The sequence below is a fragment of the Chiloscyllium plagiosum genome, chromosome 35, assembly GCF_004010195.1.
Source record: "Chiloscyllium plagiosum isolate BGI_BamShark_2017 chromosome 35, ASM401019v2, whole genome shotgun sequence".
In the NCBI taxonomy this organism is placed as follows: domain Eukaryota; kingdom Metazoa; phylum Chordata; class Chondrichthyes; order Orectolobiformes; family Hemiscylliidae; genus Chiloscyllium; species Chiloscyllium plagiosum.
The window spans coordinates 18,831,458-18,854,317 of record NC_057744.1 but is presented as its reverse complement, the minus strand read 5'-3'; the positions used below and the strand labels follow the sequence as shown (position 1 = coordinate 18,854,317).

Sequence of the window (22,860 nt, the reverse complement as noted above, 5' to 3'; positions counted from 1 at the left end):
TCAAAGCTGTTAAAAACTGGTTCTGAAATCACTGACACAGCTATGCCAGTGTCAACCTCCAATTGAGCCAGGTGACCATTTGTCCAGATGTTTATTTTGACTAGTTCTGATTTGGATGTCGCTAAGCATTTTAACTGCTCCAACCCAGATATAGATGGATTTTCTAGGGAGTGCACTCTCCTGGAAACAGGCCTTTGAGTTCTCTTATTCGATTTAGCTCTAGTGGGAGTCTTTTGCTGTCTTGAGTCTGCACAACAGCAGTAACTACAATGGCTTGCCAGTCTGGATCCTGAAGAAAATATTATCTGTTTTGGCTGAGGCTTGACTTTGTTCAGGGGTTTTGCTGCAGGCTGGCCTACAGTCTGACTCTTTAAGATATGTCCTGAGTGAGGCTATGCAATTGTCTTCACTCAAGTGGTGTTCCCCACACTCAGTCGGACTGGCAAGGGAGTCCACTTCCATCAGAATACCCTGCAACTCCTATGCTCCACTTGTCTCATTTTCTAATCATAAAGTCAATCATAATTTGAAGTCCAGTTGGGCTTCAGCTAGTAGGTGCTTTTTGCATAGTTTCATCATTAATCCCACATATCAGTCTCTCATCATCTCATTCAGGGTTCAACCAAAGTCATACATTTCTGCCAGTCGTCTTAAGCTAGTCAAAAATCCTGATATGGATTCACCTGGCTCTCGAATTACCAAGTAAAACCAGTAGGGTCTCAGAATGAGAGGAGGCTTGAGGTCGTAATATTCCTTAACTAACTCCGTCAACTGAAAAGTTTTAGGATCTGATGCCTCAGGGAAAGTTAGGCTTATGATAACTGAAAAAGCTGAGGGTCTACAAGCTGTCAAGAGAATTACTCATTGCTTTTCATCTGCCCCAATGTTATTTGCCTGGAAAAAAATAATGTATTCTTTTCACACATTGGGCTCAGTCTTTAACGGCAGAATCGAACAAGTCATGCTTTCCAAATAATGGCATAATGCCAGAAATAGTTACCCCAACTCAAAGATGACTGTTGCAAGCAAATTTCTTCAGAAGCATGTTTTTCTCTCTTTGTCACTGAAATCACTCAAAAGAGGCTGGTATTCCATCACCAAGTCACCCCTTATTTACATGGGACGAGTTCTTAATACTGATCCAGCTTCCGCAGAATCAGGTCTCAGAGTGAACAAGATATCAGAACACTCTTGTTTATATTTTATTAAACAATACAGTTTACAAACAATTAACATTAACACCTATAGACAGATAAATAGCAATTTACAAGGGAGAGGAGCAGCAAAGCCAGGCACCAAACTCCACCATTCAACCAGTTTTCAGGGAAATGAGGACAAACCTCAAATCCTACTTTCAGTCATCACAAAATAGTAACAGTAACAAATACATATAAGGCAGTCCAATTAGATTAAAAAATAGTGCATAGAATACAGAACCTCCAACAACCCAGCAAGCTACCCGTCCCTTCCACCTCTGGTCACTCCAAGATCCTACTTTCAGTCATCACAAAATAGTAACAGTAACAAATACATATAAGGCAGTCCAATTAGATTAAAAAATAGTGCATAGAATACAGAACTCCAACAACCCAGCAAGCTACCCGTCCCTTCCACCTTCTGGTCACTCAAAGGCAGGCCGCCCCATGCCCCTTCCGGCTCTCGGCCTGCCCTGACACATCTTCCAGTCACCTTTAGGACAGGCCATCCTGTTTCCCACCAACCCCCCACCCCCAAGCTGACATTGATCAGGATGGCCTACCCACCTTCTGGCTTCCCTAACCACCCTTTGCACCTTCTGGTCACCTCTAGGACAGCCCACCCTGGTACCTGCCCTGGGTGACAGCGCTGAGAATGGCCTACCTGCCTTCTGGCTCTCAGTCTGCCCCTACATACCATCTGGCTCTCTCCCAACCTGACACACTATCCGGCCTGTGGATTGCCCTGACATGCCTTCCAGCCACCTCTAGGACAGTCTGTCCTCTTTCCTGGGACAATGGCACACAGGGCGGCCCACAAGCCTTCTAGATCTCAGACTGCCCCTATGCACGTTCTGGCTCTTGGCCACTCTGACACACCTGGCCATCTCTAGGACAGCCCGTCTGGATTATCCCTTCTCGGGACAAGAGCAGTCAGATCAGCCTACCCACCTTCTGGCTCTTAGGACGACTGACACCAGGGTGGCCTACCCACCTACCGGCTTTCAGGGCAGACTACGCACCTTTCGGTTCACAGGATGGCCAATCCACCCTCCGGCTCTCAGGGTGTCAGCTTTCAGGACGAGCTATGAGCCTCCCAGCTCACAGCGAGGCCTGCCAGACCCAGGGATACACAAGACAGTGCAGATGATAAACCCAACAAGCAACAAGATATTGTCAATTACCAACAAACAGAGTCCATTACCATAAACAATTCTCTTCAAATTGTAGAATCCATTCCCAAGAATAGACTCCACTCCAGTATGCAGAATGCATTGTCAGAGATAGAGACCACAACCAAAGGCAGAGTCCACTCCTGAAGGCAGCTAATACACATTATACAGCACACACACACACACAGGTGTTCAGTCTACATAGAGGCCTGGTTTATCCACAAAGAACCAGGCCCACTCACAGGAACACAGTACATTGTGAAGGTGCAGTGAACTCACAGGGGTTTGGTCCACTCCCGAAGACAGAGTCTACTCCCGAACCCCAGGACACAGCAAATGCTCCGTCCCAGCACACACACACATGTTCAATCTTTACTGAGGCCAAGTCTACCAAGAAGGGCCAAGCCTACCCACAGGAACAGCTCATCTGGAAAGTGCTCAGTTGAAACATCAAAGAAGTGAAAACACATGCAAAAGAACAAAGAAAACAACAGTGCAAGGGCTAAGCCCTGCCACAAAAATCAACATAGTCCTTTTCTCAAACTAAAAGAGAAAACAGTAACACACATGCTGTAGCGAGCCAATGAAACAACAGTTCCCTAATGAGAACAGAGTTACACCTGAAACACACTGACTGTGTAGGTCAGGCAGTTTAGAAATCAGTCCTCAATAAAAAAAAGGAATACCAGTTAACAAAAGGGCTTTTGTAAACCAGCCAATTTAGGAACCAGGTTTCCCCCAGAAAAGCAGAAACCAACAACAGCAGAAACACACTGACTATGGCCCAGCCAGTCCCCTAAACTGAGGAGACTCTAAATCTCCTGGTTATATTGGTCAGCCAGGGCTTTCCTCATTGTTCCAGGTTAACAGTACACACTGACTGGCCCAGCCGGCACAGAGTCAGTCCCCTAACACAATGAAGAGTCCTTGACACTGATCCAGCTTCCTGAGAACCAGCTCTCAGCGTGAACAGGATATCAGAACAGATATCCTGTTCACTCTGGACTTCACCATTTTCCTCATTTCCCCTCCCCTCACCTTACCCCAGTTCCAACCTTACAGGTCAGCACCATCCTCATGACTGTCCTACCTGCCAATCTTCCTCCCCACTTATCCACTTCACCCTCCTCTCTGACCTATCACCTTCATCCTCACCTCCATCCATCTATTGTTCTCTTGGCTACCTTCTCCCCAGCCCCACCTCCCTCCCATATATCTCTCCACCCCTGAGAATCCCTGCCTTCATTCCTGATGAAGGGCTTTTGCCCGAAATGTCAATTTTCCTGCTCCTCAGATGCTGCCTGACCTGCTGTGCTTTCCCAGCACCTCTCCAATCTAGACTTAGGTTTCCAGCATCTGCAGTACCCACTTCTGTCTAAGATAGCAGAACACTCTTGTTTTGTTTTTAATACTATTAATTCCAATAGCACTGCTTTACAGTATTTACACCAAAGAGAAATCCCCTTTCTACCATATCAATCAGGTTTAACTTACCTGATAATTAGATTACTTACAGTGTGGAAACAGGCCCTTCGGCCCAACAAGTCCACACCAACCCTCCAAAGAGCAACCCACCCAGACCCATTCCCCTACATTTACCCATTCACCTAACACTACAGGCAATTTAGCATGGCCAATTCACCTAAGCTGCACATCTTTGGACCACGGGAGGAAACTGGAGCACCCGGAGGAAACCCACACAGACACGGGGAGAATGTGCAAACTCCACACAAGACAGTTGCCCGAGGCGGGAATTGAACCCGGGTCCCTGGTGCTGTGAGGCAGCAGTGCTAACCACTGTGCCGCCCCCACTCTTGTTTTTAGTTTTTTTTCCCACACTACCGCCTAACTGTGGTAGTGCTTATTGTTTCACTCTTGTTTTTAATCTGTCAGCCAGAGCTCCCTGATTGGACTTAATAAAAAGCCCCAATCAAGGAACTCATGTGAGATCAATCTGGCTGACCTTGTTGCAATCACTCCATCACTAACAGTTTTTCTTAAGATTGTGTTAACAAGAATATAAAAAGGTCAGAAACAATGTTTTCATTTTTTTAGAAATTTATTCAATTATACAGCATTTCAAGGACAAACCTTCAAAATAACATGTTAGTTCAGGTATTTATTTATACATGAAAATGTTTGGGTAGTTAATGCTTTCCTCTTTCTGTACTTTGTCTGCAGGTGAAAGTGAAGACAGTAATCCTGAAATGGGGGAATGCAGATAATTTCAAAACAAGTTATATATTTTACAGACCACTCTTCTGTTGCTTCTGTGCCATACTATAACCTCTTCTGAGTGTTTGGCCTACTATGATAGTATACATTTGTCCCCTTTAGGAAGCATACTGACTGCAGAAATGCAGAAAAATCAAGTCCACTTACAATTCAGCAGCCCATCTTCCTGTTACCAAAGAAAATGTGTTGCTTCAGACTACTAGATAAATACATGCACGCAACAAATGAGTTCAGTACACCCAAGACAGAATTAATAACTGGAAGACTGAATAATGACTCTCCCATCTGCACCTTCTTCCATTTAAACTGGCTTTTGGTCTTCAAGGCTCAGTACAAAGTCAAACTCCTCTGTTGAAGTAATAAATATAGTTTTTAATTCAGTAGTTTACAAGTAAATCTGCTTTTATCAGAATGCCTTTATCATTAAAAGCCATTGAAATACATTGCATAAGGACATTAATATTCAAATTAACTCCATTAAAAATATAACTAGTTTCAAAAAGCTCTTATGAGGTATGAGTGGCGAAGGAAGTAATGACACCACAGCAGGTTGCCATTGCGAATTAAATCGTACTGCTTCAAATAATCTAGTGCTTCCTTTGCTCTGACCTCCCATTGGAAATATATCTTCTAAAGATTCACTTCTCAAAACAGTATAAAACTGAAATCAAACTCAGATTTCAAAATCACTAACAAATTTCCCTGCTTCCTGCTTCCTAACAAACATTGGTAGTTTGCTGTACCTCAGCCAAGTGTTGACGAATATTAAATCCAAAGTTTGAATTAATACTGAAAACCTTTGAAGTAAAATTATTCGGGAAATTTAAGATGGTTCATGATCTGAGTGGTTAAAGTATTAGGTTGGACCTTTCTGGGATTAATTAATTAACTAGTTTCTTTATCAGTTGCTGCATTTGTTTTTCCAGGATTGTTTAGTTTTATATTATCAGTTGTCAACTGACATTTTAAACAAGGAAAACGGCAAATTCTTTGCACTCTTAGTACATTAGCAGCTATTTCTATATCTTGGTTACTTTAAACCTTGCTTCAGCAAATATCATCTTGCGACTGAATACATAGGGCACAGCACTGATGATGCTAAATCAGTTGACAGGAGATGCAAAATAATGAGGTGTAATTCTACACTTGTACAGATGAAAGCTAGCTTGTTTTTATAATTAGCACAAGTTAATGAAAATCAATTTTTAGAAACAGCACAAACTCATTCCTATGGTTTCATTAATTATAACAAATACATATCTCCAATTTTATGTTACCCAATGTCTAAAGTTGATAGCTTGCAATTAATTTTTGCAAGAATGGTACTTGTAATGCTTGTCTCATAACAATTGACACTGCTTATAACTGGAGGTAGAGAGAAGATGGTTATTACAGCATACATTTAATGCATCAGATGGCTTAGGCACAAGTCCCAGTTGCTCCAGAGGGGTGTCATAAAATGTCTGAACTAGTCAATTAAAAATATTTATAATGTGCCAACCTCACCTTTGGTTACTGGCTGCACAGAAAGCCTAGCCCTGGTAAACAGTGCCATGTTTTTCAGTGGACCATCCTTTGTTTTGTGTTCTTGATGGTGTCTCTTCAATTCAGCCAGAGAGATGTAACGTTTCATCATCCTCACAAATTGCACATCCACCTCAAAAAGAAAGTAAATTTAGACAGTGCTGGACAACTAAGCTGTCCAGCCAACACTACCTTAAAAAAAAAGTGAAATCACAAATCAGAGCTGTGGCTCTTTCAGTACTTGACTTATCATTTGTTTTTTTCATATAGATATAGATACCATACAAGATGTAACATTGGAGCCAGTCAAGGTAGGGTTGGTAAAGTTCAAAAAATTGGTCAACTGTCCATTTGTTCAAACAGAAAAAGTGAGAGGCAATTGCATAGTGAGAGGCAATTAACACACATTCTGAAAATAAAAGCACAAGAAACTTGAAAAGCACATTTCTGCTGGCGTGGCATTTTAAAAATATTAAAAAGAATTACATCTCATCAACAAAAATAGGCTATTTAGTCCTCGTTAGTGTTTGAGATCCACATGAACCTCTGCCCACACTATTCATCTAAATCTATTAGTAAATTTGCTATTTCTTTCCATTTTTGGTGGTTTCCTCTTAAAAGTAATTACACTACTTGGCTCAGTTTCACATTCCAAATCACTCTCAATAAATATGTTTCCCTTGAACTCTTCTTTAAATTTAACAAATGGATAAATATTCAAATTATATTCGAATGGATTGTTTGAATTCACTTATTCACTTACTCCAGACAGCTGCAATGTCTGGTTAAGTTATTCTCCAACATTTATCCACAACACTGTCAAACATTGATAACCAACATATTGCAGCACCATCTCCAGGGAGCAGTGGTTAATTAGATTTTCACTGCCACTCGACAATCACACAATTGCTGGGATTAAAAATTTAAAATCATCAGTTATGTCCATGAGATATAATCAGATAACATTGACCAATAATACAGACATCAGAAATACAAATAACATATTTTAACCACTCTGATCAGTTGAAATTAACACAATCATTATTTGCAGTAAAAAGCATTGTTGTAATTATTTCGCTCTATGAGAAGAGATGCACACGGGTGAGATGAGCTTCAGGATTTGTAAAGTATCAGAACTGATTAGGTAGGCACTATGGAATACAAATTACTATTTCACAACAAAGAAAAAACATGAAATATAAAGGGCAGCAAACCGGTAACTCTGCCTCGATATGATTTATCTCCAAATAGAACATAACGTTGATTCATTATAACATCTCAAAATACACCCCATAAATTATTACAGTTGCTGTACTTTGTTACTCACGTAATGCAAACTTGTATAAATTTCCTGCAGGTAATGAAAATGTCAGTCTACCAGCTCTGATAAATCATAGCACTGCTCCAGCTGATTTTATAAAAAATCATTCATTAAATAACTGAAAGCCTTTTTAAGTGTTGCAATAAAATACAAGAGAAGATTCCGTTACCATGAACCACTTTGGATTTTGCTTTGTGCTTCTGGGATCATAATGAGGATCTTTCTTGTCAAACTGTGTGTGATCAATGTAAGATTCCTTTACGACCTTTAAAAGAAAGTGAGAAGTACAAATATGGAGAGGTAGTAAGCACTTTAAATGCTGAAGTCCTTGCTCAGAGATTAAGACTTTTAGAATTACAGATTAAAAGCATTGCTGACCATTCATTTTTACACTCAGATGAAGCCATCCACCCATAAACTATACTGTTTAGTTTATATTCCATCATTGGCAGACTGGATTTCATTGCCATGCTCATTATATCAATAATGTGCAACATTTAAATCATGGACATTGGAATATATTTCTGCAGCTGAGTCGGGGAGAAAAATCATTAATTAAAATTGCCTTTTCTTTACATAGTTAGAGGATATAATAATTTAGAATTCATAACCAAAGGTGAAGTTGGTACATTATATAGGTGCTGTAATAACAACACTGTCACTATAGTTAGAAGCAACGTCACAACTGTTATACTGCTCTTATTTCATAAGTACCATTATTGCTCAAACAGGCACAAAACAGTTCAAAACTTGTACTAACAGGTTAGTAGCTGTTAGGAATGCAAACCTTGACAAGTGCAGCAATTCCAGGCTCTTTGCAATTGCTGTGGTAGAAAAAGGCCAGCTGTCCCAACTTCATAGCTTTCATGAAATTTCGAGCCTAATAACACAATGCATAAATAAAATAAGCTATGATCTCACTTTGCACCTTGCATCTAAATCCAGAGATTTTCATTTAGTCTTGGATACACAACTGATACACTCACATGGACACAGTATATAAAAAGCAGTCAATCTTCTTACTCAAACAGTCGTTCATTTTTTGGGAGGAACACTTTATTCTGTTTCCAAACTAATAATACTGAAATTGTTTTTAAAAAGTCTCTCAAATGAGTAAAAGGGATGAAAATACAAGTTAGGCTGCTCAAAATAATTAAACCTTCTTCTGAATTTCATATCAAGCAGAGAGTACAGATATATTAGTAATTACGTGCCTCTGGAAACACCCAGATTTGCACCCAGTTGTACACCTTATCAGAGGGTGCAGTCCTACCTAACAGAATGAAAAACTGAGCACAAATGATTGATGGATATGATTAAAATATATACAGAAGTTCTTAATTTTTTTTTACAGTAGTCTCAGCTCTTTTCAAAGACTTTTCCTCCCATGATAATGGCCCTTTTCCCAAGTTACAAAGTGTTATAGTTGTTTTCCTCCAAATGCTTTTGCTCAGAAGTGCTCTTCAGATTTTAATGAGATTGTCCAGCAAGTGCAATTCAGCCTTTTCAAGAATAATTAATGCAGTCAGACATTTTCTGACTGGTACCACTCCACTGTGGTTACAATGGACAAGGGAAAAAAAAACTGAGGCAGAAAACATGGAAAGTGAAGCATCAGCAGCAGAAGCACAAGTCTATTCAGATAGTGTATGGGCTTCAATTGAGAAGCTGATTGTATGACAGCTTTGCTCAACAACAGCAGACTGACATTTGCTGTGGGAACATAAAGCATCAGCCCTCATAACAGACCATTAAAAATGGAGACAGGGTGAAGCCATTCATCTTATTGACCCATTCTGTCTTTCAGTGAAATTCAACCCCCAAGCCATTTGTTCCACAAATTGCTAGTTTTTCGCTACCCAATCTCAGATTTAAGAGTCTTGTTCATTTAAGATTCTACTGTTACTTTTGTGTGGAAGAATTGCATACCTTTATTATCACCCTTTGTGTGAAGATGTGCTAGCTAATGCCAAAGTTGATGGCACTTTTGTATGTTCACCAGACTGACCTGGAAGACTGTATCAATGAGATACATTACTGCATTAAGCTGGCAATTGACATGTCAAGTGTGTCCTGTAAAATTTTCCAGAGAGTAGATGTTCTACCTAGCACAACTTATCATGAAGACAGATGGAGTGCACTGAAGCCAACAGAAGGAGAAGATCATGCACTGTGATGAAGGGAACCAGAGCCGGAAAGACACAAACCAGAGCGTAGCTTGTAATGGAGGTTTTCACCCAATATGTGCCACCATGAAAGCCACAAATCAAAGCAAAAATGATATAGCTTTTATTAAACTTAAAAGTTTCATTGTAAGTGCACTTAAGGCAGAAATGTAGTGTAGTAATGTCACTGGATTAATATTCAGGGAAACAGGCTAATGGTCAGTGCACAAGGGTTCAAATTCCACCATCATAGCTGTTGGAATTTAAATTCAATTAGTAAGATAAGGAATTGAAAGCTAGTCTTAGGAATGGTGACTGCAAAATTATAACTGATTTATAAAATCCAGTGATTTTTCTAGTCTACACTTATGTAGGAGTAAAGGGGGCAAAAAATCAAGGGTCCATATTCCATATACGTAAGCTGTGTACTAAGAGTTCAGGTCCACGATTTGCACATCCTTCACTATTCTGGAAATGCTAGACACTCCTGGTAGTCTGGATGACAATGTGAGCAGGAGGTGCTTCCACCTGCAGCAATTCAAGCTCCGGGTTCTGGAGCCTGACTGGCTGCGAAGCACTAGTCCAGTCACAAAGTTGACAGGTTCATGGACAACGAATTTCGGGACATGGACACCCAGTGCAGGAAGAGAGGGAATGGGTAACTGCCAGGCAGAAGGAGACCAAGCAGATGGAGAATCTCCTAAGTACATCTTGCTGGCAAGCAGTTTTTGGTAACAGTGACGATTCATTGAGGTTAGTCAGACCCAAGGCTATGGCACTGTGGGTGGTTCAGCTGTTCAAGGTGGGAGGAAAAATGTGAAAGAGCAACAATGGAGAGGATTTGTTAGCGAAGAGAGCAGACAGACATATCTGTGGCCTCGGAAGTGTTATGAAGTTGTCTAGCGTACTCGTCAAGTGGAAGGCAACAAGTTAAAATTTGTTTGTACAACATGATAGGAGGGATGAGTGCATGACTCCTTTAAGAGGTATAGGGTTTTTGTAAGCTTGGAGATTTACACAGAAAATGTGTCTGTAAGCAGCTGAAAATGTATAGACAGTTCGAAAATTGAAACATCATAGATTCCTACAGCACAAAGACAGGCCCTTTGGCTCAAATTGGTCCATGCTGACCAAAATGTCCATCTACGCTAACCCCATTTCCCTGCACTTGGCTCATATCTTTCTAATCCTTTCCTATCCATGTATTTGTCCAAGTGCCTTTTAAATGTTGTTAACATACCTGCCTCAACCACTTCCACTGGCAGCTCATTCCATATGCGCACCACCCTCTGTATAAAATTTGCCCCTCAGGTTCCCTTTTATTCTTTCCCCTCTAACCTAAAACTGATGCCCTTTAGTTCTCATTTCCCCAATCCTGAGAAAAAGACTGAGTGCATTCATCCTATCCATGCCTCTCACGATCTTATACAGCTCTAAGGTCCCCCCTTTAGTCCCCTATGCTCTAAAGAAAAACATCCTAGCTTGTCCAACCTCTGCCTACAGTTCAGACCATTGAGTCCAGGCAACATCCTTGTAAATTTCTTCTGCACTCTTTCCAGTTTAATAACATTCTTCCTATAACAAGGTGACCAAAACTGAAGACAATACTCCAAGTGCAGCCTCACCAACATCCTGTATAACTGAAACATAACTTCCCAACTTCTATACTCAATGCCCTGACTGATGAAAGCTAGTGTGCCAAAAGCGTCCTTCATTACCATGTTTACCCATGACTCTCCATGTATCAATTGCCTGTGTGACTGGAAACCTTAGGCTTGTTTTGATGTGTTGGCAACTAGCTTGAAATATGCCAATGAATTTAAACCAAGCCTTAGAAATTGAAAACCGATTGATTTTAAATCTAATGGTTTTGACAACCTCAGACCAATGTTATTGTAAGAAAGTTGATACGTCATCCAAGGTATATACGAACATGGCTTATGGAAATCAGGGGAGAGCAAACTGCCATCTGAGGAATTAACATCCAGCTCTCACAGAAATCTCTACATTCGCTGAGAGAGCAACATCTATCCATAAAAGGTACCACGGCACTTCTAGCTAAGAGCCCTAATGGAAGAATTCACAGAGGAAACATCCCTGACTGGAGAGACAGCGGAGAAGGCAGAACATCCTGGGAAACACATCCTGTATAGATTGAGAATCTAAGCTTTAATTTAATTTTTTATGACTTGAGTTTATTGGGACTACATACCAGTAGAATTTGGTTCAGTTAGGGAATAGTTATTGGTTAGGGGAGAATTGTTCTGTTTGTTAGTAGTTCTGGTAATTTGTTCACTGTTAGGGTTAAATAAATAAATTGTTACTTGTTGCTTATAAAGTGAATATCAGGGACTTTTTTCATTTAATAACTCCTTTAAAACAGATTATGAGGCGAGGCAAGCTTCCCTGGGTACTTTGGGTGTTAATTAATAGAAGGGAACCTCTACACCCACAGTCAGAGACTGGGAGGGCTTGTTTTTTGGTTTAATTATCAGAGAGGTTCAATCTTCCCCTTCGTAATAGAAGTGACTCCAAAAATATATGTTGCCTTCCAGGAATCAGGATCAAGGATGTCGTGGAACAGGTGCAGGATATCCTATAGGGGGAGGGTGAACAGTTGGATGTCATGATCCCTGTTGCAATCAATGACACCAGCAGAAAGAGAATTGAGGTCCTGCAGGCAGGCTTTAGGGAGTTTGATTGGAAATTGTCAAGCAGGACTTAAAAAGATAGCAATCTCCAGATTATTCCAGGTTCCACACAGTAATGAGTATAAAAAGAGAATCCAGCAGATGAGTACACGGCTGGGCAGATTATGCAGCAAAGAGGTCTTTTGATTCCTGAGATATTGGAACCATTTCGGGGTGAGATGGAAACTGTAAAAGCTAAACTGTCCTGAAAAATGGGCAGGGTTGGAACTGGACATTCCTGATTATACAGCATTCAAACAAAAATAAAAAGAGGAATAGAAAAGTAGTCTCAATATTGACATAGCAATCAATTATATATGAAATAAGAGGGTGACAGCAAACCTGTACAATAAAATAATGCAAATCGGTTCCAGAGGGGTTACATTCCTACACTTTCAAACAGAGATTAGTCCTTCAGTCAATAGAAAATAAACTACATAGAGTATTCAATCCAATGACACATAGTATTAGCAGCTGGCAATTTGTGCACTTAAAAGATTCATCAAAACCTTAATATTGGTCAATTTTGAATTCCAAATTAAAAATAAAATCAGAAGCTAAGAAATTATCTAATTTGACCTTGAAATTGTTACCTTTCTGAATAGAGCTTGTACGTATGATCTTGTTCTAGATTTTTTAACATATTCTATACTTATACATGAATAAAAGATTCAATCCAAATAAATTTGATCCTATAAAACTAGGATCCTCATTGGGATGTCCAGTCTTACCTGGTAGTTCCGAACACCATCCCAGCATGCCGTCTGATTTTGTTGTGCCTTCAAATCCTCAACTCCAAACTAAGAACAGAATCAAAGAAAGAATTTAAATATAATGTGGAAATATTTATCTTATTTTCCCCCTCAAAGTAATAACTCGCAAAGTTTATTTGGTAAATACTAAAAATTCACAACAGTAACAAATGACCCTGTTGTTGACTAATTTTTCACCTTCACCTTCTGTCCTTTCTGTGCACAACCCTCCACCCATCTGCACAAAAAAAACACAAGTATAAATGAAAGGGAAATTAAGGAACTGGGTTCATATTTACTCATGTTTTAAAATGGGCCGGAGGTTGGTTGCTGAGCAAGGTCATCCTCAATTTTCTCAATATGGTAATTTAATTATCCCACCATTAAATATTTAGGATGAACGCTACTGAAACTGCTTTGTTCAATTAAAATAAAACAAAGCTTAGATTGTGATCAATGCTTTTATATAGAAATATAGCACAACCAGTGAAATTGTACAAAGAACTTAAGAAGCAACTCAGGTGCAGGTCATACTGCCTCTTCTATACCTCCTCCACTGGCCTTAACAATCCTCATATCGCTTGACTGTCTTGGTTTCCAAAAATCTTAACAATCTCAGTCTTCAACGTATTAACAACATCATATTGATTAGCCCTCTGGTATAGAGAATTATAAACATTTACAACTCTGATTTAAGAAATGTCTCTTGACCACAGTAGTGAATGGCTGATCTCTTATCTGAGATTTTGACCCCCCTATTTCTAGACTGTCCAGCTTCGGAAACAGCCCTGCAGGATCCACTTTGTGATGAAATCCGAAAGAAATTACAGATTAGCTGTCATTCTTCTAAATGACAGAGAATAACACCCTAAACCACTCAATCTCTCATGACAACTCTCATCTGAAGAATCAACCTAGAGAACCTTCTCCTTTCATGTAAATATTGCTATCCTTTTTAGGTAAGGAGGCAAAAACTGTATACTGTATAATAAAGATTAAGAAACCTAATTGAACACTCATCACTATTCCTTTTGCATAATATTGTAAATCACCCTCTTATGAGAATAACACGTTACCTTCACATCAACACCATTTTCAATTCGGCTTTCTGGTTCTGATTTCATCAGCCAAAAGCTATGTGCTTCTTTGTTGCCTTTATCCTCTACAGATGACTTTGCTGCCTTTCTACTGTCACTGGTTGAACTTTTTTTAGTTACATCTTCAGTTGAGTTATCCAGTTCTTTTTTAGCAGATTTGGCAGCTGGTTCAATTAATTCTACTGGCAATAGAGGACAAGCAACATCAGGAAAGTAACAGAATCTTTTCCACAGATGAGGAGATAACAAGACACAGATTTGACAATGAATAAGTGCTGACTTGGGAATTTGGTGCGAGTCAGATTTCTTTCAAGCTATAATAATGCAGTCAGACTCTAATTGAGAAATGTAAAACTGCAGCTAGCTAAGAACCTCAGCTTAACAGAATCCATCCAGCAGTGGCAGTTACCATTCAATTGAAATTCCTTACCTGAATATAGGTGTTCGTTACTGCAGAAGGAAGCTAACGTAGCAGTTGCAACTTGAGTTTAGCTACCAGCCTCTACATAAGTTGACTGCATGGAAATGACAAGGCCTATGTGCAATGTGAAATGCCTGCTAACTTAGGAATTTGGTGCAGAGGAGAAAGAAGGTGCTGTTTTCATACATATTTATCAGCATCTATTAGCTGAAAGATGTTCAGAGACATTAATTAATGAGAGGGAGAGGTAGTGAGCTGTTGGTAATGTCACTGGACCATTAATCAGAGACTCAGACTAATATCCTGCGGACACAGCTTTGAATGTCACCATGGCGGATGGTAAAATTTCAATGTTAAAATCTTTGTAAAAACCAGTCCAATAGTGACTGCAAACCATTGTCTCTTATTACACATACCAGTGTGGTTCACCAATGCCTATTAGGGAAGGAGATCTGCCAAATATATTTGGTCTAACTTACATGTGACTCCAAGCCCACAATAATGTAGTCAATTCTTAGTTGTTCTGTGAGTAGCTAACAAGCTACTCTTTGTATAGAACAAAGTCTAAGTGGAATGAAACTGGGTGGATAATCAGGCTTCCAGACATCAGAAACACAAATAGAAAACTCAGCTCTGTCGACTCTGTAATGTCCTTTCTGATAGGAGAGCTATCCCACAGTCTAGTCAAGCAACAGCTGACATAGTCGTACTCATAGAATCATACCTTACAGACAATGTTCCAGACAGAGTCAGGTCACTTCATTATTTGGGGTGTCACAAATAGTGCTGATTGTGCAATCATCAGCACACATCCCCGCTTCTGACTTTAGGATGGAGGCAAGATCATTGGTGAAGCAACTGAATATTGCTCCTAGAATACTGCTGAGGAAGACCTGCAGAGAAATTCTGGAACTAAAGTAATTGATCAACACCCGCACAACCAGATTCCTTTTTTGCATGTATAGACTCCATCTAACAGAGAATTTTCCCTGTGATTTCCATTGGCTCCCGTGTTTTTTTTGTTTTGACTCCCTGATACCATACTGAGTGTGTCCTGACTTACTGATGGAACAGACCAATCAGAGGTGTTGACACAGTGGCATACACTGAGCAGACAATTGCCCTGAGTCCTCAACTAAATTCAGAGATATAGACAGAAGAGTAAATAAATGAATAAGCTCTTGAGAAGTATATGTACTGGAATTTGTGGTGGAGGCAGGTAAAATTGGGACCTACAAAAATGAGAGTTGGTTAAGGTTTTGAAAAGGAATTACTTGCAGGACTACCTGGAAAGAGGAGGGGGGTGAGATTAACTAACTCTTCTACAGGAGGCTGACATAGACAGGATGGGTCAAGTGCTCTTCTTCCATGCTTTAGCCATTCTATGATTCAATACAAGTTTCAGATGCAGTATATTGAAGTGTTACCACGAGTTCATAAGTCATTTATGGCAGTGGAGGATGATGCTCGGTTCTCCGAATCCAGGCCAACTCTCTGTAAAGCACACTAGTCTGTCCCATTCCACCAATATACCCACATTTTTAAAAAATTACAAATTTATTAAGTGAATTCAAATTTCACAAGCAATATAGTTAAATTTGCATTGATGCAAATATTCATCCTCCACCGTTAAATCACCCGTGCTTCTGAATCAATTGCCAACTTACTGCAATATATCCTTTTTTTCATATTTTCTAATCAATCTGTCCAGAGATGTTACTACACAGCTAGGTGCATATGGGACATGACCCCAGGCCTCCTGCTCCAGAGGCAGTTCACAAGACCCACAAGACCCCTCCAATGTACCTTTTTTTAAAAACAGTTCAAAAAATTTTATTTAATAAGTTCCAGTGTTGTTCAGTTGTGGCTCTTACTCTCGAAAGCTTCCAAAAAGTCCAGTTTGGAGATGTAATTGTGCAACTCTGGAGCTGATGGGTTTTGAACCCAGGCCACCTGGCTCATAGGTAGAAACATCTTCACTGTGCCACAAGTAGCCTCTTAATATTTTTTTAACCTATTTGTGTGTAATAACATCTGCTCAAAGATGTTATTACACACCATTGGTGTAGGTAGGACTTTAACCTGGGCATCCCGATCCAGGGGTATGGACACTACCACTGTACCACAAGAGGGCCCTTCCAATATATCCTCTTCTTGTTTTGAAGACAGTGCAAAAAAGTTTCACAAGAGTGGTTCTAGAGTTAAAGAATTTCAGTTATGAAGACACTTTGGAGAAACATGGGAGGAAAGGAGGTCTAGAAGACATTTAGTAAAGGTATTCAAAATGATGAGACAACTGGACAAAGTAGATAGAGGGAGACTGTTTTCACTCTTGACAGGATTAGGAATCAGATGGATAGATTACGTAACTGACAAAAAAGCAAACATAATATAAGAGAATCCTTTTTCAAATATAAAGTAGTTAAGACCTGGAATGCACTGTCTAAGAGCAAACAGCCAAATCAATTGAAACATTCATTTGGGAATTACATGGTTACTTGAAAAAAAATATGCAGGGTTACTGAGCAAGAGCAGAAGAATGCCACTGAACTGTTCATTCAAAAAGCTAGAGTGGACAAGATGAACTGAATGGCTTCCTTCTGCACTGTAACAATTCTCGGATTCTGTAATTCCTTGCCAACATCTTAAATCTGCATTCCATAGTTTTTATATAATCAACTAATGGGAACACATTTTCCTTGACTACCATATCCAAGTCTGTCATAACACTGTACATCCCCATCAAATCTCCCATCAGTTTCCTTTTTTTCCAAGGAGAACAAGGCAGATGGTTAAATACTTGATCAAAGATTTCAAGTCCCTATTTCCTTTGAGAGTTGAAGATTTAAAGGAATTCAAGAAGTTAGGGCATAGACAGCTAAAGGCACAGCCACCAGTGAACTAACTAAAATTAAGAATGTACAAGAGGCCAGAACTACAGCAGCACAAAGATCACAGAAGAATTGGAGCTGAGGAAGTTACAGAGGCATAAAGGGTCAAGACCTTTGAGATATTTGAAAACAAAAGGACACAAATGTTTCCACCGGCTGCTGGTTGATCATTGCTGCAATGTAGATCAATGAGCATGTGGGTGACAAGGGAAGAGAACTTGATGTGATATGAGATTGCCTCAAGTATAAAGGTAAAGTGTTGAGATTTAAACTGCTGCTTTTGCATTCTGGGTGCCAACAAATCTCGTAATTTCCCCAATCCAAATTAATGTGCATAGTCATCATTAACACATATACCCCTCCGAGTGTGAACTTTCTGTATTGAAAATTACAACCATGAACTCACATTCAGTCACATCACACCACTCTGCAAGTACACCAAGATCTATCCATAAATCATACCGCAAAGCTTTCCAAGAAAAGCATCCATGCTCGTGACCTGATTATTCAGTGAATTTAGCCAGTAATAGTTGACAGTAAAGGCCAAGATTATTTAGGATTTTGAGTGAAATGCAACATGTGGCTTTAGAACACACAGAGGCCCACAAATACAAATTGTTGTTGTTGTTGTTGAAGGGGTTTCTTTATCCTACCAATACCACACTGCACCCAAACATCTGTGTGAATATCAAACGGAAGAGTGATCCCAGATGTAAAGCCAATCCTCTATAAATATCCTGCTGACTTTCACTATCAGGTGATGCTGAATAATTATCATCTTAATGAGGGATGTGGGATAGAGATGTTCCAAACTCTGCAGCTACACTCAAGCAAAGGATTAGTGGATTCAAGAACAGAGCAACATGGAAGGAAGTAACAGAAAATTATATCAAGTTCACAAACACGAACATTCCCCATAATTTAGCAAATAGGGAAACTCTTAGAATGACTCTGTTAAAAGCTTCACCACTCACTACAGATCACAATACATCACTCACGATGCTCCTCCATTGTAAAGCCATTGCATTAACCATCATCAATGAACATAGAATCATTGGCAAAACATAGGAAAAAGTATTACTTGATTTTCCATTTCCACCACGTTTTTTGTTTTTTTGAGACATCTTTGTCTTTTCAACTTTTTTGTATCCTATAATGAGAAAAATATATAATATTGCCAATGAAACACTGCAGTTGTAAGTAAGTTAGCTTGGCTGTTAAAATTGCATTGAATTTCCAGAACAAGAAAACATGTTCCCCAACATCAGTATCTGCATAAAATGCTTAAAACATTAGACAATTTGGTTATATGGAGATTGTAATAAAAATACTATTAAACCACAATATTGATTTGAAACCCATTAGTCAATGTTCATCATCAATTATAGAGCACATTTTGAAGGTGCTGTTAAAGTTGTTTGTTTACAAATCATGTTAAAAAACACATCATCACATATTTGTGGTAGCACTGTGACAAACATGTCACTGATTCTCTAATACAGAGGTTCACCAAATCCCAAACAGCAATGGACCACTTTAACAAAAACCATCAAAATTTGTTATTTTCCCAGCAAGTCTCTCAGGCTTTAATGTGAATCCAGAAAACATTTGTTCAGATTCACTGAATACTTCAGGAAAGCACATAGAACCAATCAACTAATGCAATAAAATCAAGATTCCAATATGGAAAACAACTGACTACTCATAATAACTAAGGCACATATATTTTATTGATCAGACAGATTGTTCAAACTTAACAGCTATCACTTTGATTTATAATGAATTAATTAATCAATTAAAATGAATATGTACTTTATATTAATTGTCTGATGGCCAAAGCCACAATTAAGGGAGGTAAAGATTGTGGGATCAAGATCCATTTGTGGTAAAGCTGACTTCAGGAAACAATGGGTCTAGAGAACCAACTGGGGAATCTAGATCAGGCATAGGAAGTTGAGTGGCTGATTATGCCAACATTTCCATAGTCCTATTGCTGGAAACCTTTTCACAAGATCACTGCAGTCCAATGTTTTAACAATGAATATATTCAATCAAAATCTTAGTCAAGTACAAAGGCATTCTTGATTGATGATAGAGGAAAAAACAAAATCCTGAGCCAGAGACCATACCTGCTATCAGCCAAAGGTATATTCAGCAGATACACAAGCACACTCTTACAGCAACCAAAGTTTGAGAAAACGTACCCCGAAATCCAGTTGAAAACTGAAATCACTCAATTGTAAAACATTTTGATAAAAGCTTGACAATATTCAGAAGTTCTTTTCTTTTATTGTGGTGGAAGGCAAATCAGGAAAATTTATGTCAAAGAAGTCAAAATTTTGTCAAAATTTATGTCAAAGATAGAACAATCTGGTTTTCATTCACAATGATTCAATACTCCAATTTTTATTTTTTCAAGACAGTAATGTTAGCAAGAAAGCCAAAGAATTCACAACATTCTGAGAATTGGACAACTTCCCAATTTTTGTTTTGAAAGGCAGATAATGCAAATTCACTGTACACCTTGACACTAAATGCTTCCACTGAGACTGGCTCCTCTGACAGAGGATTTGCAGCTGGTCAGCAGTAAAATTGTTTAACTTGTTCCACAAATGGTTGTGCTCTGCAAAATACTTCTTCACAGCTTATCATTCTAGTCCCACAGAAACTCAAATTCAGGGCTTGGATCTGGAAAGGTAGTTCTGCATGATTTTATTGTCACACATTGCTCTTACTGTTTCTATTCAGCATTTTGTATTGAAGATGGAGGTAGTTGTTTCAGGTCCAAATAAGCATGAAATTTCACCAAGAATGAACAGTTGTTGAACAGTGGATACAAACATGGTGCAACGACTTTGTATATTCCCAACAACATAGTAACAGAGCCACACAGTATGGACACAGACCCTTCGGTCCAACCTGTCCATGCCATTAATGTTCCCAAACTAAACTAGTCCCACTTGCCTGTGCGCTTGGCCCATATCCTTCCAACCTTATTCTATTCACAAACTTATCCAAACGTCTTTTAAATATTACAAGTACACCTGCTTCTACCACTTTCTCTGGCAGTTAACCCACATACAATTTTTTCTTGTCTCACCTTAAAAATATCCCCCTTGTTTTGAACCCCCCTACCCTAGGAAAAAGACCCCTGTTTATGCCGCTCATGATTCTATAAATCTCAATAAGAACACTTCTCAACTTCCTACGCGCCAGTGAAAAAAGTCCCAGTCTTGCCAATCTATTTTTACATCTCAAACCCTCCATTCCCAGCAACATCCTGGTAAATCTCCTTGGATAAGTCAATGTCAACACCAATCACAAGATTCCAGTATGGCAAACAAGAAACATAGGCAACTGTGGGATTACTGCAGTAAAGAAAATTTAATCCTTTGAATTCTTATGATATTTGACGTACTGTTGTTACATCAGACTACACATCAATTTCATTTCAAACATAACATTTCTCTCCTTCAGTTTTCCATTCAAAGTTAGCAAATGTAAACTAGTTCAATCGACTATCATTGGGAATATACATAGACGTGCCGTGTTTGTATCCTTTGTTCAGCACTTTTGGCCACCCTCAGTTTGTCAAAGGTACTGTTAAGTGGAACTCTGTTCTTTGTTACTTGAAATCTCAGTCTTTCAAAGTCTTCTTGAAGAAAATGCTCAGCCAATCCTCATTTATTAAAATTATTACTTAAAAGAAAGCAAAAATGTTAATGCTAAAGAACAAAAAGTTTCCTCAACGTAACTTTCAAAAAATGTGTGCACTTCTAGTATTTTATCTTTTTACTACAAATTTCCAATATTTTTACTAATTTTCTAAATTTCCCTTAGCACTGTTGGTTGCCATGAACAATAGGTGGAGGGATGCTCAGGAGCAATTTGTAAAATATTTATTTTCATAAACACTACTATTTTTGAACACACATTGGATTCCTTCCTTCAGTAAAACTGAAGGCTTGTGCAGATGAACTGAGCAAAAACCATTGAGGTTGAGGCATTCTACTATAAACAGTGTTGCTTGCTATTAATGTCAATCATCGGGAACCTCGGATGTATTATCCTAACAATCCAGTTGTCTTTAGTACAAATGCCCACAGATGCTGAACATAACCATTCCTGGAGGGTGGTGGTAAACTAATATTATTTGTCTGTAGATCCAGAGATCTGGGTTAATGTGTTGGACAACACAGCAACTGTTGGAACTTATGTTTAAATTAATCTAATAGGGTTTTACAATCTGGAATTGAAAGCTAGTATCAGGAATGGTTCAATTAAATTACCATTGGTGAACCAGATGGAGTTTTAAGACAACAAGACCATAATATGTAGGAGCAGAAGTAGTCCATTCAGCCCATCAAGTTTGCTTCACCATTCAATGAGGCTCATCTGATGTTCCTCAACTCCATTTTCCTCATGACCCTCGATTCCCTTACTGATTATAAATCTGTCCATTAAACTATTTAGTGAAAAGAAACATATTGTCCTTACAGACAAAAATCCCTATGAAATATCAAGTTAAACGGAAATTAGAGATGACCAACAAATGCTGGCCATGCTCCTGGTACCCACATTTCACAGAACCATAGAGAAGGCCATTCAGCCCATCAAAACTAAACCAAAACTACTCCAGCCACACCCTTGTATGTTACATTTTACTGTAAATGTACTTTTTAAAGGTTGTGAGGTTAGCAGCCTCCATTCCACTCACCTACTAAGGGACTCCCGCCTCTGTCACTAGGCAACCGCTTAAAGGGAAAGGGCGACCCACCTTAAAGGGGATGGGCTGGACCTTGCGATTATTCATCGGCAAGAAACAGACTAAAATAAGTCACGTCTGAGGAGGTGAGAATGGGGAAAAAAATCATCTGAACTGGCGGGAAATAAAATATCATCGAAATAAAGGGCTGTTCGCTCAAGGACGGAGAGAAACAAAAACCATCGCCTCAATCCCGGAGAGTGTTCACCACAACACAGTCCCCGAGCCCATTGTTCACTGATGTGGCCGGACCGTTTACCGGGGGGACCGGGAGAGTCCGGACCGTTTACCGGGGGGACCGGGAGAGTCCGGACCGTTTATCGGGGTGAACGGGAGAGTCCGGACCGTTTACCGGGGGGACCGGGAGAGACCGGACCGTTTATCGGGGTGAACGGGAGAGTCCGGACCGTTTACCGAGGGGAACGGGAGAGACCGGACCGTTTACCGGGGGGACCGGGAGAGTCCGGACCGTTTACCGGGGGAACCGGGAGAGTCCGGACCGTTTACCGGGGTGAACGGGAGAGTCCGGACCGTTTACCGGGGGGACCGGGAGAACCGTAGCTAGGGAGGGAGGGAGTGGGCACCGTTTACTGGTGAGGGTCCGGACGGTTTATCGGGGGGAGTGGGTTGA

General features: G+C 39.6%; 2 protein-coding genes across 6 annotated transcripts in view; one reads left to right on the top strand and one right to left on the bottom strand.

Moving 5' to 3' along the window:
- Nucleotides 1–4,426: 4,426 nt before the first annotated feature.
- thyn1 (thymocyte nuclear protein 1) lies at nt 4,427–22,471 on the bottom strand. Of its 5 annotated transcripts, none has more exons than XM_043676749.1 (8): nt 22,182–22,471; nt 18,546–18,614; nt 14,132–14,334; nt 13,035–13,103; nt 8,236–8,328; nt 7,618–7,713; nt 6,110–6,260; nt 4,427–4,951 (listed from the first exon to the last, which is right to left on the bottom strand). In XM_043676749.1, the coding sequence occupies exons 2-8, from the start codon at nt 18,586–18,588 to the stop codon at nt 4,905–4,907; spliced, it is 702 nt and encodes a 233-aa protein (XP_043532684.1). In that variant the 5' UTR covers nt 18,589–18,614; nt 22,182–22,471; the 3' UTR covers nt 4,427–4,904. The 5 variants fall into 5 exon arrangements, with proteins under 5 accessions (XP_043532684.1, XP_043532685.1, XP_043532687.1 ...); XM_043676750.1 differs by having other exon boundaries at nt 14,132–14,331; XM_043676752.1 differs by lacking the exon at nt 18,546–18,614.
- The window catches only part of LOC122540680 (collagen alpha-1(X) chain-like), a 5,153-nt gene continuing 4,762 nt past the window's right edge, over nt 22,470–22,860 (top strand). Inside the window, exons 1-2 of the mRNA XM_043676754.1 lie at nt 22,470–22,783; nt 22,829–22,859. Of these exons, the coding sequence (XP_043532689.1) occupies nt 22,470–22,783; nt 22,829–22,859 (345 nt within the window). The remainder of the gene's footprint in view (nt 22,784–22,828; nt 22,860) is intronic.